General features: G+C 41.1%; 1 protein-coding gene and 2 long non-coding RNA genes across 4 annotated transcripts in view; 2 read left to right on the forward strand and 1 right to left on the reverse strand.

Moving 5' to 3' along the window:
• LOC309518544 overlaps positions 1 to 18,213 on the forward strand; it is a 20,988-nt gene continuing 2,775 nt past the window's right edge. The window contains exons 1-2 of the long non-coding RNA XR_014213475.1: positions 1 to 214; positions 9,964 to 10,210. This is a non-coding gene — a long non-coding RNA (uncharacterized lncRNA). The remainder of the gene's footprint in view (positions 215 to 9,963; positions 10,211 to 18,213) is intronic.
• On the forward strand, positions 892 to 5,514 carry LOC309518617. Its single transcript, XR_014213560.1, has 2 exons — positions 892 to 5,229; positions 5,473 to 5,514. It is a non-coding gene; the product is annotated as an uncharacterized lncRNA (long non-coding RNA).
• The window catches only part of COPS2 (COP9 signalosome subunit 2), a 20,648-nt gene continuing 18,956 nt past the window's right edge, over positions 16,522 to 18,213 (reverse strand). For both annotated transcript variants that reach the window (XM_082198661.1, XM_082198660.1), the window contains exon 13: positions 16,522 to 17,286. In XM_082198661.1, coding sequence (XP_082054787.1) covers positions 17,142 to 17,286 — 145 coding nt within the window. In that variant the 3' untranslated portion in view covers positions 16,522 to 17,141. The remainder of the gene's footprint in view (positions 17,287 to 18,213) is intronic.

Genomic DNA, 18,213 nt, shown 5'->3' on the forward strand with positions numbered 1-18,213 from the left:
TTTCTTCTTAGGCTTTTCTTTATATGTCCATCTATCTAGGTGTGCTATGCCTTTGCCTGCAGTCGTATAGGCGCTCCTCGCTGTGGGAGTGAGGCCCACAGCGGGGCTTTACTTTACATGACAGGGTGAGAGCTTTCCTTGAGCTGTGTGTCAGTTCAGTCCGACCGTATGCATGCTTACTCACGAGTAAGGCCCACAATGGGATTTACGCCCGGTGAGTATGTAATAAGATTGCAGCCTAGCTGCCTAGTAAAAGAGTGTTGAGAGTGGCTGGGGAGACTCAGCCAGGTGGGCGGGGTATAAAGGATTTATTTATTTATTTATTTATTTAGGTGTGTGTTTTTTAACTATAAAGGTGCAGGGTTTTGTTTTAGGATGGTGTCTACTATGCTTAAACGCTTGCCTTTTATACTTGAGCTTAGCACTACATTTTTAGGTCAGGGCTTTGCTTGCTTATCTGTGTACTGTATGTATGTTTTCAGTTCTGATGCATATATCTGTGAAACTTATTTTATATTCTTTATTGAAAAAATTAAAAGTGCACTGTCACAAGGGTGCAGAGTAAGAGAAGACACACGCAAAAAGAATTTTAAAAAATAGTGGAAAAGGGAACAGAACAAAAGAAAGAACTTGTATACATGACCCCCCAAATATGTTATTGTAGTTAACCAGAACTTAACCTAATGCCGTATTTTTTAAAATATCTCTGTGAAACTTGGGGGAGGTTGACTTTTACCCCTTTCTCAGTTTCTTCCATAAATAGGCGTTTTTCCTTCATGCCAGTTGTTGTGTATATATAAAATTACAAAAATGGATTAAATGATCGAAGCTCATATATTGTATTTTTTCGTCTATAAGACGCCCCCCATGTATAAGACGCCTACTAGATGGCTCAGAGTATAAGACACCCCCTAATTTTTGAAATTATTTTTTAGGGAAAAACCTAGTCTTATACATGGAAAAATACTGTACAGTAATTAGTTGCTCAACTCATAGCACAAAACTAGCCATGCCTACTTGGAAGTAAGTCCTACTGAAGCGACAAGGCTCAATTCTATACCTAGTTTCCTTGGAGTAATTCCCATTGAACTCAGTGGGCTTACTTCTGAGTAGATGCATATAGGATTGCACTGTAAGATGCCTTTATTCAAGTGATTAATCTAGTTTTAATGTTTTATATGTTCATGTCCAATGCCATTGGACAAGTTATTGCAGCCATAGTGGTATCTAGTGTTACTTTAACTATTAAATGTGGCATTGGCAAATGGGTCATTCATTTCTAATGGTCATTAGAGTCATAATTTTTTTCCAGTTTTCACATGGGATGATAAAATGTCACTAAGCATTGTATTCCTACAGAATAATTTACAGTGGTACCTCTGGTTGTGCACGGGATCCGTTCCGGAGCTCCGGTCGGATCCCAAGGAATTCGCAACTGGAGGTGCCTGTTCTGCGCATGTGCACGGCACAGTAGAGCGCTTCTGTGCATGCGTGCAGGGCGAAACCTGGAAAAATACTTCTGGGTTTGCCGCATGTGTAACCCGAAAGATACACAACCAGAAGTGTGCGTATCCAGAGTTACCACTGTACTACTATCCTCCTCCTCCTATTGCATTTGTTTGTCTTCAGAAATTTGTTTAGTCGTTTAGTCATGACCGACTCTTCGTGACCCCATGGACCAGAGCACACCAGGCACTCCTGTCTTCCACTGCCTCACACAGTTTGTCTCCAGAAATATCTCTGCCTAAATCAGGGTTCAGCAAACTTTTTCAGCAGGGGCTGGTCCACCTTCCTTCAGGCCTTGTGTGGGGCCGGACTATATTTTTTGGGGGGTGGGGGAATGAACGAATTCCTATGTCCCACAAATAACCCAGAGATGCATTTTAAACAAAAGGACACATTCTACTCATGTAAAAACATGCTGATTCCCGGACTGTCTGCTGGCCGGATTTAGAAGGTGATTGGGCCTTAAGTTTGCCTCCCCCTGACCTAAATGCTTCCTTAATGCTGGAGGAAAGTTTAACTGAAGTTCATGTGGACAAATACACTAACAATTTCAGAGATAAAATCTGAGCAGAGGCAACCCTAATCAAAATGGTTGCTGGTTGTTCACCCAGGGCCATGGGGTCAAAACAACAAATCATATGTTTATAGGATTATAAACCCTATGTTTATAGACACATATCTTTTCAGGTTGCATTAAGATCAAGGATGGTATGGAATGATCTACATCACTTATTTGAAATCACTCTCAGTAATGGGCTTGTTATTCAAAAGCAAAGTCACATACGTGATCAAGCTTTGCATGAAAAACCAACAGCCTATCAATTTATATCTTGTTTAGTGACAGTGACTAAATACTTCATTGGAAGTATACATGAACATACATAGCAATTATAAAGTGAGTCACCTCCTGTTGATCATGTCTCAATTAGAGGTTGCATTTTTGATCCTGTATAGATAATTCTGACACATGAGAGTGAGGATGCTACATGCTGACCTAGATATAACCACTGGTTGTTCTAGTCAACATTATTTCCAACACACTTTTTTTAAAAAAGCTGACCTTTAGATGTTTTCACAAAAGTCGATTATGAATGCTTGTAAATAAGTAGACTGTTTTTCAGGTGGGAAATTGAGTCTAAAGAAGACAAGAATAGTCAAAACCATCTGTTGAAGCTGGAATTTGAACTCAGGATTCCATGCTTTTAACACCAGAATATTCCCTATTAGATTAATGGTTCACAACCAAATTTCCAAGACTTGGAAAACAAGTTAGAAAACATCATAGCTAGTAAAAGTGCTTTTCTTAGCTGCTGATTAAATGTTGGAACATACAAACTGAAACCCTCTATTTTTATTGTCACTTTGGGTAGAATCTATATATTACAAAATAAAGTCTGAAATATTAAATATCTATATTTTCTTTGCCTTGGGGACTAGTACAAGGCAGTCCAAAGCCCACTGGTTGTATACTATAGGAGCACCAGTTTATCAATCCTAAATGTTTACAATTTATAATATAGTATTTTAACATTCTTTTAGAAATTATTACATCTTGTGCTGTTGCACTTGTGCCCTCATGGGCTTCCCATAGACATCAGGTTGGTCAATGTGATAGGAGAATGTGGGACTAGATTTGGTCTGATCCAGGAGGGTTCTTATTTTCTAAGAGGCGTGGGGAGCAACTCAGAGACCAGAGGCGGCAGAGGCTGAAAGAAAGAAGGCTGCTTAAGGCCACCTCTGGAATTAATGACAGGCAAAATTTGAACCAAGGGCTTACTTTCTCACTTTGAGCAACACACTGTACCAGCTCTTTCAGAGTGTTGTATTTTTGGTTACAAACTTCAGCCCACTCCCGGGATGGGGGGCATAGTCAGTCCCTGAAGTTTCCTTCATCCTCTCTTTGTGACTGCTTCCCTTCTGTGAGGGGACAAGCAGAGAGAGAGAGAGAGAGAGGTATGAGAATGAGTAGCAATCTCCACTCATCTTGTTCTCCCTCGAAGATGGTATGTATGAGTAGAATGTGTCCTTTTATTGAAAATGCATCTCTGGGTTATTTGTGGGGCCTGCCTGTTGTTTTTACATGAGTAGCATGTGTGCTTTTATTTAAAATCCATCTCTGGGTTATTTGTGGGGCATAGGAATTTGTTCATTTCCTTCCCCCCCCAAAAAAAAAATAATAGTCTGGCCCCCCACAAGGTGTAAGGGACAGTGGACCAGCCCCCTGCTGAAAACGTTTGCTGACCCGTGTAAGCTGTTGTGCTCAGTTCCTTCTTGCAGGCATCCCAGAAACATCTGGTTGGTCACTGTGAAAAGGATGCCGAACTAGATGGGCTGCCAAGATTGGGGGCATTGTGGAAAGTTGAAAGGGTGGCTAGAACCAGGAAGGGGAGGGCAGGACAGGACAGGATAGGATAGGCATCAGCAGGGGACCCTGACAAGGCACTGATATCTTGACAGCTTCCCCAAGGTGCCAGGTGCTGATGCTGGTTTAGACTGAGAGCATGTTGTCTAAGGGCCTCCCCAAACCTGGCACTGAACACTTGTTAAAGTGTAGAAAGCACTTCTAATGTGAATGTATACTATCTCCCCCAACCTGGTGCCTCCCCAATGTTTTGGACTACAGTTCCCATCAGCCCCAGTCAGTATGGCCATTAGTGAAGTATGGTAAGAATTGTGGTCCCAAACACTGGAAGGCACTTCATTGGGGAAGGCTGATCTATACCATGAAGTCAAAATGCCATACCAGAAGGAAGGAGTGTTATTGCAGAAATACCCTTTACTATCTGTGATCATTTCCTCATGGCAGTTCATTTATTCAGTTCTATTGGCATAACTACAGCTGGAAAAAGCCGGTGTTCTAAATACAGCACATGGAGTGACTGCCTATTCAAGTATTGTGCAATTTAATTAACTTTGCTTGCAATGCTAAACACAATGAAAAAGTAGATATAGAACGTAATATAGATTTAAATCTCTAGGAAAACTTTGGAAGAGTGATTTGAAGTTCACAGCATATTATTCTTTGAAGGCGAACTTGTCTGAAAATGATTTACAGATAGTATCAAACTCCAGGTAGACTTGCTAAAATGTGTAAGTCTGAGTCGGATAAGTGCTGGAGATAAAATGAGACTGAGGGTATGTTTTATGATATGTGGTGGACTTGTAAAAGGGTAAAAGAGTCCTGGGAAATAATTTATAATGAATTGTAAGAAATGTTTAAAAGTACCTTTCCCAAAAAGCCAAATTCCTTTTTGTTGGGGATAATTCAGATGGAAATTCCCAGGTGTCAAAAAAGATTATTTATGTATGCCACTACCACAGCCTGTGTTTTATTAGCCCAAAAATGGAAAACGAGCGAGGTCCCAACTAAAGAAGAATGGCAACTAAAACTGAAGGACTATGTGCAGCTTGCAGATTTAACGTATAGAATAAGAGAACAAGAAGAACACACGTTTAAAGAAGATTGGAAAATGTTTATTGAATATATGGGTGAAAATTATGTACATTTAAAAATGCTGGCAGCATTCAGATAAATTCAACCGTGTAGATAAGCTTTGATGGATGTAATAATGGAATACTGAATGGTTTAGTTTATGTAAAATATGCAGGGATTTATGGTGTGTAAATTGAACCATGGAAAGAGAAGAAGGGAAATAATTGATTGAAGGTTGTTTAAATGAATACGCTAAAATGTAAAATAGAAAAATTTAATAATATACAGTGGTACCTCAGGTTAAGTACTTAATTCGTTCCGGAGGTCGGTACTTAACCTGAAACTGTTCTTAACCTGAAGCACCACTTTAGCTAATGGGGCCTCCTGCCGCTGCGCCGCCAGAGCACAATTTCTGTTCTCATCCTGAAGCAAAGTTCTTAACCCGAGGTACTATTTCTGGGTTAGCGGAGTCTGTAACCTGAGGTGTATGTAACCTGAAGCGTATGTAACCTGAGGTACCACTGTATATAAAGAAAAAAGGCGGTGTTCTAAATAAAGCACATGGAGTGACTGCCTATTCAAGTACTGTGTTGTACAATTTAATTAACTTTGCTTGCATTGCTAAACACACTAGGGGTTTAGCCTAATTGAAGACAGTAGGGGTTACTTCTTAAGAAACATGTAGGAGTACTGTTATTGCACACATATGTATGTTTGTTACTTTTCGAGATGAGATATTCTCACATCAATAGGATTGTGAGATGACCTTACTTGATTTGGATGCAAGTTCAAACTTAATAATTTGTTATGCTTGCAACACAACTGTGAAATTCACAGTGGTTGCATTTCCCTTCCTCACTAGGAAAACACTGCTGGTGATCAGAAGTCCAGAAGAAGGACCCAGTTGCCTTTTGAAGGTCTCTATTTTTAAAATAGTTTTACTGTTTTCACAGAACAAAGAACACAATGAAGGGGAAACACATAAGGAAAGAAATAACCCCCCCCCATACCTTAACACAGGCACCCCCCCCCGGTCAGATCAGCCATTAAAGCAAGAACAAATAAAACCAACCTAGGGTGCTATTCCACATGCAACCATGAGAGCTAGGTGGACAAAAAATATTTTTTCCTTAGTGGCAACAGAATAAAGCCTGACCAAGTTGCACAAAGTGGGCCATGTCGATAACTTTCTAATAATGATCAGTGTCAAGAAAAGAGAGAATAGTTGTTCCCATATCCACTACTGCAGGAGTGGGGATCTTGTGGTCCTCCATGTTGCTGGACTACAGTTCCCATCATCCCTGATGGTTTAACTGTGCTACCTTAGGTTGATGGGAGTTGGAGTCCACAACATTTGAAGGATAATGGGTTCCCTATTTCTGCACAAATGAGAAAATAAACAATGAGTTTTAACTTAGAGGTAGATTTCTCTCAAACAGTGAAGCTGTAATTTGTGCCCACTTCCCTGGGAAGAAACCCCACTGATCACAGTGAGATTTACCATCAGGTAACCATGCACAGGATAGGGCTGCATGAACATTTTCTTAATTTAGCCAAACAACATGCTGTCAGAGGCTCTTGCTTACTTGGGGACAACTTTCATTGAACTTAATGCATAGGATCAGTCTGCAATGAAGCCCCAGACTCAGGCGCCTTCCTTGGAGATTTTCAAAGTCTAAACAGGTCTAGTACTTTTTGTAGTGCCTGAAAACCTGTTTGACCAGAGCCCATGGCAGGATAAGGGGAAGTGACATATATACAACAGGCAACATATCACTGCAACGTTTCTGAAAACTATCACCTGCAAACGGAACAGGACAGTTTAAGCAGGGCTGCAAATTGATAATGCAACCAGACATAGTGCACTACACATTTTCTGTGTTCCAGTTGGACCCAAATCTCAAGATCAAATCTACAACAGAGAGAGAGAGATCTAAACATATTGTTGAGATCTGTGGAAGTATCACAGTGATGTCAGTGCTGGGCTGAACAGCACCACACTACCTCTGGGTTTGGCAGGGGGCTAGGGAAGATTAGGAACAAGAGAAAGCACAATTCTTCCTGTTGACAGCTGAAAGTGGAAATAAATGTGCATATAAATGAAGTAAAGTAGCCGTTGAGCCTCTTCTTCAGTATTTAGTTTAATGTTTGATCATTGTTACCAATGTCTATTTCATCTTTTATGTTAATACAAATCAGCATTCTGCCCAATAGGGTTTTGTATTTATGTTGAGAAACTATTGAAGCCAAGGGCATGTGTGTCACACAGCTCAATCACAAATACTCATGTCACTTCCTCCAATAGTATGTACTTTTTAGTAGTTAGGACTGCAATCTTAAATATTTTCTGTTCTGGCAGAAGGCTGAATTAGGAGATTAAGGGGGGGGGTTTACAGTCCCTCCATCGGCTATGATGCTACAATAATTTTAATGTTTTGCCCCTTCATATCTTTTCCAGCATCTGCATTAAAGGAGTGTATCCAAAATATGGTTTTATACAGATCATATCAAGTGTGCTTAAAACCCTGCAATTTAAAAGGGGAGTTATATGATTCATTAATAAATGCAAGAGGGTAAGATGTCATCATTAAGATAAACAGTGTGTAAAGGTTTCATAACTTTTGAAAGTAAACAACTAAATCCCTCTGCAATTCACCTTTCAGTTCTTCGTAACATAGTGTTATGAGTGGGTGTTGAAATCTGATCAAGCCTTCTAATCCCTAGATTCAGCAAGGGTTAAAATATAAGCCAGGCTACCTTCTTTCATTGCGGTGATCGCCTGGGTGAAAAGCTAATAAGAGAGCAAAGGAAAGGGGGCTCTGTGCCAGATAATGAAAGGGTGGGTCCCATCCTCCAGCTTTTTGATAATTAGAAGAACAACGATTGAGTTTGAGAGCAGAGTTTGCTGTGATGTGACCTAGAGGGGAAAAGCTGCAGGCTGAAAAGATGGAGAGTGAGCTATGGTTGTTTTCTGCTTGAATTCAAGGCTGCTGCTATGGGAGTTAATGCTGTGAACCCCTCCATCATAGGCTCAGGTTGTATGTATGTATAAATAAACCACATATCCTAAAGACACCACAGTCTCTGCTGTGCCTCATTTCCAATAGGGACCCCTGGAATCTCGCACTACTTTGAGATTGCAGTGGCATGCAGCAATATGTTTGTGCATGTTGTACTTCTGTTGAGAAACAACTTATTTAAAAACCCAGTCACTGCTCTCCTTCTGAGAAATGTGGGAGAACCCGTCTGCCCAGAGAATCCAGTGAAAAATGCCCACTACAAGCAGGACCTGAAACAACTGCCTTCTTTGTAATGGCCATCAGGATTGTAAATCTGGAATGCAGTTCAGCTTGTTAGGAATCCTACTCCAAATGGTGTTGACTGTCAAGTTATAGCCTGTGACATTTTTCTTAAGATATTTGCTTGATCGTATTTAAAATAAATGTATTGCTACAATGAAAATGGCCATTGTACAGTTCTCTTTTATGCTCCAGCAATACATGCCCACATAAAGGTCACTTCTTCTTTTTTTGGTAAAGGCTGTTATTCAGGCTTTGTTAACAATGCAGTTTTTCAGAGCTAATCTGGGTAGTGCTTTCTGGTTCTGTTTTTATTATATGGCAGCAAAATGTCAGTCATTATGATGGGCAGATGGTGTGCACAGAGAAGGGCTTCAGTGGTGCTGTCAGGGCAGAAATCCAGAGCCCCACTTGGCTGAATGAGCAGGAGGGTCCCACAAATGCAACAGGGATGTCTTGACACAGTTTGGACTAGGCAAAGTAATGCATATTTTCATCTGTTATTATTGACTGGATTTCCTGCTGTCCTTGACCACAAAAAGATCCCTGTGAAGGGTTACAACAGTATAAAAATACAACATTAAAGTCAGATTTAAAAAAACCATCAGAAGAATAGAATGGATCCTAACAATATAAATCTCAGATGCCAAAGGCTAGGGTAAAGAGGTACCGTATTTTTTGCTCTATAAAATGCACCAGACCACAAGACGCACCTAGTTTTTGGAGGAGGAAAACAAGAAAAAAAATATTATGAATATCAGAAGCCAGAACAGCAAGAAGGATCGCTGCGCAGTGAAAGCAGCAATCCCTGTTGCTGTTCTGGCTTCTGGGATAGCTGCGCAGCCTGCATCCGCTCCATAAGACACACACACATTTCCCCTTACTTTTTAGAAGGGAAAAAGTGTGTCTTATAGAGCAAAAAATACGGTATCTATGTATACGAAGTCATTAAGTCGAGAATCTAAAACTGCATAACTGCACTGCTGGATGGCTTTCACATTGCAAGGACCCTTAGAGAGTGCTGTGGATCTGTTCATGGGCACACTGTACCCCCTTATTCAGGATCCTGCCCACACCCCTCTCCATGACTGGAACAGAAAGTGGTTTTTGTACTTGCTTCAATGTGTCCCAAAGTGGAGCACTTTACCTTTCTCCATAGGAAACTTCACTTATATGGGAGAAGTTAAGAGTGTGCACTGGAACTATGCCAGATATCAGCATCCAGCACCTTGCAGCAACTGTTGATGCCCCAGAAAATCAGCAGATCTCACCTGTACTGGTGTATTCTAGTCCTCCTATATTAGGATTTCAGAACTGCTGTTTCAGTTTTTTACAAGGTCCCCAACATAGTATTGTTCCAGAGCACTCTGGGGAAATTTAAATGGTGATTCTAGTACAGCCTGGAGAAACTGGTCTGAAATAACCCATTCAAGTGCATGTTTCCACATTAGAGTCTGTCTCTGTGGTATAGTGTCAAAGCAGAATGGATTGGGTAATGTTCACGTGTGACAAAGTCACCATTGTACTCAGATTACAAATGCAGCTGGCTGGTATGTTGGAAATAGAATGCTAGATGAGATTAACCTTTGGTCAGATCCAGCAAGACACTTCTTATGTACTGACGCCAACTGCACCACCTCCCATAATTTCTTCACCACATTCTATTCCTGAAGAAAGCACCAGCATGAACTGTCCACTCAACTACACTTTCTCAATTCTTAACAGAAGCAAGGGGAAGGAATACAGTCCTATCCCGCTGGACAAGAGAAGAAAGAGATATTGTCTAAAACATCACACATCCTTATCAGCCTATTGCATGTGTGAAGAATGAGAATGAGGGCTATGGTGGTACTCCAGAACGTCTTCTCAAAGACCCTCCTGGGGCATAGAAAGGACTCACTGATTCTGTTGTGGCTGTGCAACTGTCTCCAGCAGCTATACAGATTGCAAGGGAGGAGAGTCTGACATAAAGGTTTGTGATGTATTCCCACTCATTTAAGGATCTCCTAGTACACATGGTACTCCCCTCCTCAGTTTAGCCTCGAAACCAGCCTGCAAGGTAGCTTAGGCAGGGAGATAGTGACTTGGCCAACCAAGGTCATTCTAACCACTGCTCCCACCAATGTAGTAATTGCCTTCTAGTGGTACCCATTTAGCCTTTATAGTGCCAAACAGCGGGATGTTTGTGGCGCTCCCAGACAGAAGCAAGACGATGGCAGGGCAGGTTGTGGCCATGCAACTCTGTCTCTTTTCCACCTCTCTGAATGTTGTGACCCACTGCTGCTCTCTGGACTAACTCTGAGAATCATTTCCTCTTCCAGCTGGGTGTCGAAGGAACACCTTCACCTCTATTGCCCTATTTGCTTGTTATGTTTGGTGGACAATGCATTCTTGGTAGTCAACAAATTTGGTGAGGGGTAGAGCCTTTTCTAGGGTGGCAAGATTTTATACAACACCTCTCTTCAGCTCAAGCAAGTGCTATCATTGTTGACTCACTAAAACAAGGCTGGGGAACTTTTGACCCTCCAGATGTTGCCAAACTACAACTCCTACCAGCCCCAGCAAATATGGCATATAGCCGGGGACGATAGGAGTAATATTGGGAGCAACAAAGATTCCCCATACCTGTGCTAAAGTAGGTTCCTATGTTTGTAGACCACTCCTCATCTTTATTCCCAGCAGGCTGTTATGTTTCAACTCTGTCCTGTGTTACCAGCTTTATTATCATTTTTATCTGTATTGATTTAAAGGTGGGTAAAGGTAAAGGGACCCCTGACCATTAGGTCCAGTCGTGGACGACTCTGGGGTTGCGGCCCTCATCTCGCTTTACTGGCCGAGGGAACCGGCGTACAGCTTCTGGGTCATGTGGCCAGCACAACTAAGCTGCTTCTGGCGAATCAGAGCACTGCACGGAAACGCCGTTTACCTTCCTGCCGGAAGTGCTTTCGAACTGCTAGGTTGGCAGGAGCAGGGACTGAGCAACGGGAGTTCACCCTGTCGCGGGGATTCGAACCACTGACCTTCTGATCAGCAAATCCTAGGCTTTGTGGTTTAACCCACAGCGCCACCCAGTATGTTAAACAATTGGCTGTGCATTACTTCCAGACTGATGTGCTCTGGGCAGTATAGAAATGTTTTAATAAATAAAAATGTTTCCAGGTGAGTGTGCAAAACGTTCTTTTCCAAATAGAAACAAGTAGGTAAAACACTGGGCCTTATTAGCTCAGCTCTTTGGTACTTGAGGAAATTAAAAATAGTGGTAGCGGCAAGCGCAATTCCATGGGCTTGGGGGGCGGGAATAACGGGAGGTCCAGACCACACCCAGACCCCATCTTCTCTATACGTTTAAAGCAGAACCGTCTTAAACAGTCTTGACTCCCCCACTTCAAGAATCCTGGGAACTGTAGTTCGTTCAGTGTGCTGAGAGTTATTAGGAGACACTCGCATATTGCCCATTCCTCTCACAGAGCGACAGCTTTCAGAGTTCCCCAAGAAGGGAACCACTTTGAAAACTGTAGCTCTGTGGGAGAATGTAGGTCTCCTAATAGCTGCCATAACATTTTTTAAAAATTAAAATAATTCAGCATTAATACACACGTTACAAATATACAAACATACATTTCATACAATCCTTAAAAATATTCATACATACCCACTCGATTCCACAGATACTTCTTTTTCCCATCACCATCCCTTACCCCTCACCCCACCCTTGTGTTAAACTTCCAATCTACTCAACTGCAATTTCTTTCCACTTCCATTACTTTCTTTGACACACTTTAAAACCAATTTTCTGCTTCTTTTTCTGTTACACATTGCTACCCATCTTATTTAGTATTTCAGTATTTATAACGGAGCTTGTTTATTCTAATAGGAGTTCTGATTTTTCCAGTATAGTTTTGCAAGTATCCTTTAAACACCTTCCAGTCTTTGTCTATCTTCTCTTTTGAGATCCTTCCAATTTCTCCCATTGTTTTGGATATATTGTAATACTCCAAGCCACTCTGTTTTTGTCGGTATAATATCACTTTTCCAATTTTTCGCAATCAATAACCTTGTGGCTACTGTTGCATATAAATATAATGCCTTGTCTTCTTCCTTTAGACTTCCTGGTACTATTCCCAATAGAAAACCTTCTGATGTTTTCCTAAATGAATATCTGCCACAGCATTAACAGATGATGCTTCCCAGGATTCTTTGGGTGTAAGCTTTGACTATTTAACGTGGAAAGACACTGCTTTAATAGTAAAGGGCAGGTGGGGCCCTGGTACCAGTGGCGGTGGGCCTTATCCTTTGGCAAAGGATGCTATGTGCTGGCACCAGCCCTGCTTGTCTACTTCTGAGATCACAGTTGTGGGTCTAGGAAGGTTTATACTGGGAGGGGTGATGTGGTAGACCATCATGCACAGTGCAACATTTTTATGGAGGAGAAGTTTTAGGGACAACACTTTGCGCTAGGGATCAGGCAGGGCAGAAATGTCAGCTGTACTGCTACATAAGCAGGACCTAACCCTTCAGTGGGGTTTGCCTTCCAATTTCTGATCCCTGTTTGTTATCTCACTTCATCTGCAACAACTTGGCCTCTTTTACAGTGCTGCAATTCCTCTGCCAGAAGGTGTAGGAGGACTGCATAGATTCCTACTTGGCAGGGTCAGATTCCAGACAATCCTCTGAATGCTGTTTAGCAGCAGCTATGGAATGGGGATGAAGGCAGCGAAGGACAATGTGAAGATTAGAGTTGCAACCCTGAACACACTTAATAGCGAGTCAGTCCCATCAAGTTCCATGGGACTTACTTTGGCCTAAACAAACTTGAGGAAATTGCACCACAGGTAGGGCAGGATAGCAAACTGATGGCACAGAGGCTCAACCAAGTCACCAAGACAAATTTACCTGGGTCCTGGCACAGATTTTTAAGTATGTCATATTCATCCAGGGCAACGATATTATTGTTGATGGCATCATAGGGTTCTTTGGGAACAACTTAACGTACCTAAATTTTCCATGGACTGTCTTGGTGTTCATGTATGCATTCTGCTCATCAAGCTTATTATATACTACATGGTAAAATAGGCCAACACATGCTTTTTAAAAAGCTTCAAAGCCAAAAAGTATTGCAGCTTTTTGCCTACCGAATACTGCTTTATATGAAAGCCCAGCTACATCAGTGCTATGTTGCTAACCAAGGGACATCATAAAGCATGCTGCTCCTCTGGAGCCAATCCATTTGTTGGGTGTTATATTGGAGTGGATGAAGTGAATATTGTTTAATTATAGTGGACAGACAAAGAATGAGAAGTCCCTTTACCTTCTGAATTTTATTTCTCCCTCTCTCTTTTTAACTCCTATTCTATTTCTTATTTATTTCTCTCTCTCTCTCCCTCCCCTCCTTTGTTTCCATTGCATTTAGAACCAAGTCTTAGTTAGTTTAGGCAAAAAACAATATTTGATATTAAATTTTGTATTTTTCTCTGTAAGCCCTAATAAAATGTATTCAAAACACAGCCAATCCATTTGTCACACTCCAGAAAAATGTTCAATTTTGCCCTGCCCCTTCAATGAGAGCACATCTTTGGGAATTATAGTAAAAGCCACAAAATGTACAGTCTGTAGCTAGAGCTGTTCAGCTGCCACAACTCTGCTGGAGTTGGGGAGTGGGGAGAAACCAATAGACCTAATTTGGTTATGTCAATTACTTTCAATAGGTCTACTCAGAGTAACTTAGTGGAATACCACCTTGTGGTGGAAAATGTAAAAATTGTAGAGCTTTGCAAATTATGAACATTGGTTGCACAATTTATAAAAAAGGCACATAATTTGGACTGCACTGGAGCTGAATTATTATCCTGTAATCTACCATGAACCCTGGCTATAGAATGAGTAGGACACCTGCCACACTCTCTCTATACATACATACATACATACATACATACATACATACATACATACATACATTTGAGACTATAGTTCCCATCATGGATTCCATGGTGACAAAGGCTGATACGGGAGATCCCGGCATCTTAGGGAACTGCCTTATACAAGATTAGACCATCATTCCATCTAACTTGATATTAGCAATACATCTCCACAATTTTTAGATGGGTCTTTCTCAGTCCTTTAGAGAGATGAACTTGGGACTTTTTCCATGCTAGATACGGTTTCAAAGGATGTCGGTGTTCCTTATTTTTTGTATAGAAAGCTCCTTGCTATAAGCTATGAAAGAAGCTAACCATCTGATTTCAGACATCTATTCTGGCTCCTACCTTAAAATGACAAGCCATTTCCCAGATTTGCGTAATGTTTAATGGAAGGAGGTGGGGAAACCATTTGGATACACAGTACGTTAATTCAGCCCTGGACAATAAAATTTTCATTGTTTAAATCTCGAGTAAAAAACAAACAAACAACCTCACAGTTACCTATGTGGGCTTTTTTTTAAAAGAGTGGGGAGGAGACACATTGCAATTGTGTTCCAGGTACCGTTGTCTGAAACCTGTCCTGTGCTGCATAGCACACAAGGGGTTGTTAAGGCATCTTCTAGAATGTACTTTCAGTTCATGTGGAACAACAATACCTCCTGAGAGCTTGATGTGCACTAGAACATATTTCAGAATGCTCTGCAACATGCAGGATTTCCATGGCAGAAGTTTGAAAGCTATTGGCCTAGGGATTGAATGCACTACTATATAGTGTGCTATACAAGCAGTAAGAAATCATTTGGTCCTGCTCACATACTCAATAGCACGTGAAGGCACCAGTGAGCTTCTAGCCAGCATCATGCGAGGCAACACTCAAACGCAACAGTGCCTCTACATGGCAGCTGTACACATGGCCACTGCAAGACTGTGGTGGCTTAAAAAACCAAACCAACAAGAGACATCATTGCAAAAAAATTAAAAAATCTTGGTAAGCCTATCACCTGTAGAGCTCCTCCTCTCAGAGACACCGGGTTATAAAACAGTACTTTGCTTGATCCAACATGTTCTCAAAAGGGATGCCATGTGAGGGTGGAAGGGAAAGTTCACAAGACATCTAAAATATATGAACCAGGAATATTCCTTTCACCAGTGCTGCTAGTACAAAGGTAAGACAAGGATACAGAATGGGAAGCAGCTGCAGGACATGGAAGAGGAAGAGAATCATGGGCAGGCAGGACAAAAACTCCATCTTTGGACATACCCCGCAGGCTTTCAGAAATATTCCCACAACCACATCCCCTCAATTCTAGGAATTTACTATGAAAAGAACAAAAAGCCGACCAACAATCATTTTCAAAGTTTTACTTCTGTTAACCATATTCTATCAGATTCCATATGGAAACCTAACAGTCTCAGCTGCAATAATGCTTTGAAATACCCTCTACTGCTTCCTATTGGCAGACTGTGAAAGAACTGTCTGTAGTTCACCTGCCACTTCAGAAATCCTCATATGAAAAGACCAATTTTGACTCCATAGCCATCAGGTATGACTCCTGAATGCTGGTCTTAAGTTTTTATTTAGTTTCTCCCCCTTTTCTTTTAAAAAGAGTAAAACCACAAACTTCCATTTGGCACCACTCGTCTGTGCAATCCCATCAACCACAGCCCATGTTTATCTAAATCCAAGATTTAAAAATCCAGTTCTGTGATGTGCCAAAACAACAGTGGCTAGGACACTCTTAAGAAAGGGTTGTACATTAGCAAACAGTTAAATTGGTAACGCTTGATCAGTAGCGTTTGCATATAAATACCAAAGAGTAATACTTAAACACACGTGCAAAATTTAAGTTAATAGGTGCAGCCTGCACAATTAGCTAATCACATTAGATAATTAAGTGCATCCCACAGGTTCGTAACCCAATGTGGACATTTCCCACCTCCCTTTCAGTTTCAGAGCTAATATGGTTAAGATTACATCTGCACTTGTATTTTCATTAACTAAATTTAGTTCAGCCAGTCTACAAACCCATTCTAACTCCAGCTGCAAAATGTGGTTTGACACTAACTATGGTTAGCAAGAACATTCTTCTTTGAAACTGAAAGGGAAGATGCCAGTGGACTGCTCTTGACTGACTAGCCACAGAGCAGGCAGTAATAGGCTTGCACTAAGAAAATGTGGCATGTGTAGAAGTTTCACATAAGCCCCTTTGACAGATTGCAGTTGTTTAGCAGCACAGCTTCGTAGATGATGCCCCTGACCTTCAGAGTGCTTTCAAAATACAGGCAGAAGGCAACAACACTCTCCCTGAATCTCTTAAACACAAGCCAGCCACATAATGAAAAACACATCAAGAAACAAAAACTCTACAATTTCTGAACTGCACTGTTTATTTTTGCTGCTTGAAACCTAAGTGACAGTATGCCACCATAATTACGGGGTTTCTTCTAAACCTTTACTACACTGCAGGTACAGAAATATACGGACACATTTTTGGAGAATTGACATTTTGCAAAATGCAGCAAACATTTTGATTTATACATGAGAAAAAGGAAGTGTTCAAAAGGGTATGCATTTCAAGTTATTGCAGGTTATTTTTTTGTGAGATTTCTTTTTTCTGCAGGTAAAATATGTTTAAATTTAAACCAACAGGAACGTGTCAGTGTATTTAAAATCATGACAAACAAAACCTTCGCTCTGGTCATTAGTTGCCCCTTGACAAATTATTAGGGTGTTGCATGGTGAGGGCAAGATGTCAACACAGCATAAATCCCGTGGCATTTGGTTTTCTTCTGGAGATTAAAGCTGTTTTTCTTGGGATAAATGCAGCAGCAAAACACAAACCAGCTGATCAAAAAAGCACTTCTGCCATTAACTCCAATAATTTCAGGGCACACCAACCGACAGTAGTTTTGCCATTCCCAGTTTTTAAGGTTTACATCACTGCGCTTTTGCCTTAAGTACATTTTGTAATTGCCTGTTGTTGGTTAAGCCAGCTTGCTGACTACGGCCTGATTGAGAGAATTTAGTTGGTTGGTCCATTTATCTAACGCAGTATACCGTGCTCCACCCCTCTTCTGATGATCCAGCTCAAGGAGTTGATTGACTTGATCAATTCGGCCATGAATAGTGCTAAAGCAAGAGACAAAACAAGACATATTAAAGTGCGTCCTACAACATAGGTAATACAGGTTGGTGCAAAGTTAAGAATGTTCCAGACAACACAAGCTGATGCAAATTATGAGTGTTTCCACTCATGGCCAGGAGGTCAAGAACACAACAAGGGGCTCATTATGTCCTTCCCCTCCCTCATGACATCTCCAGTTTCCTCAACTCCTCTTTCTGTAGCGGAATTATATTAATGCTACAAACTAAAGTTTGCAAACTAACTATGGTTAATAGTCCCTGGTTCAGATTAACTCTGGTGAGGGTCAAAAAGGGAAGGGTGGAATTAACAAGGCATGTGCAAGTCCATGGGACACTCCTAATTTACTGAATATGAGTAGGATATTTTTATGATTTATTTCAAAAAAATAATACGCTGCTTATTATTATTTTTTAAAAAACCTCATAGCTGTTTCCAAAAACATAAAAAAAATTAAAACAGTATTTTAAAACATGCAAAAGTTGAAATCCATAAATAGATTATAATTACCTCAACTTCCTAAGCATCTGAACAGGCTTGTCTAAATAAAAATGTTTTTAAAGGTAAAGGTACCCCTGACCATTAGGTCTAGTCGCGGATGACTCTGGGTTGTGGCGCTCATCTCACTCTATAGGCCGAGGGAGCCGGCATTTGTCCGTAGACAGCTTCCAGGTCATGTGGCCAGCATGACTAAGCTGCTTCTGGTGAACCAGAGCAGCGCACGGTAATGCCGTTTACCTTCCGACCGGAGAAGTTCCTATTTATCTACTTGCGCTTGACATGCTTTCGAACTGCTAGGTTGGCAGGAGCAGGGACCAAACAACGGGAGCTCACCCGTTGCGGGGATTTAAACCGCCGACCTTCCGATCAGCAAGTCCTAGGCTCTGTGGTTTAGACCACAGCGCCACCCACGT

This window comes from Podarcis vaucheri (genome assembly GCF_965113315.1).
Source record: "Podarcis vaucheri genome assembly, chromosome: 14".
NCBI lineage: Eukaryota > Metazoa > Chordata > Lepidosauria > Squamata > Lacertidae > Podarcis > Podarcis vaucheri.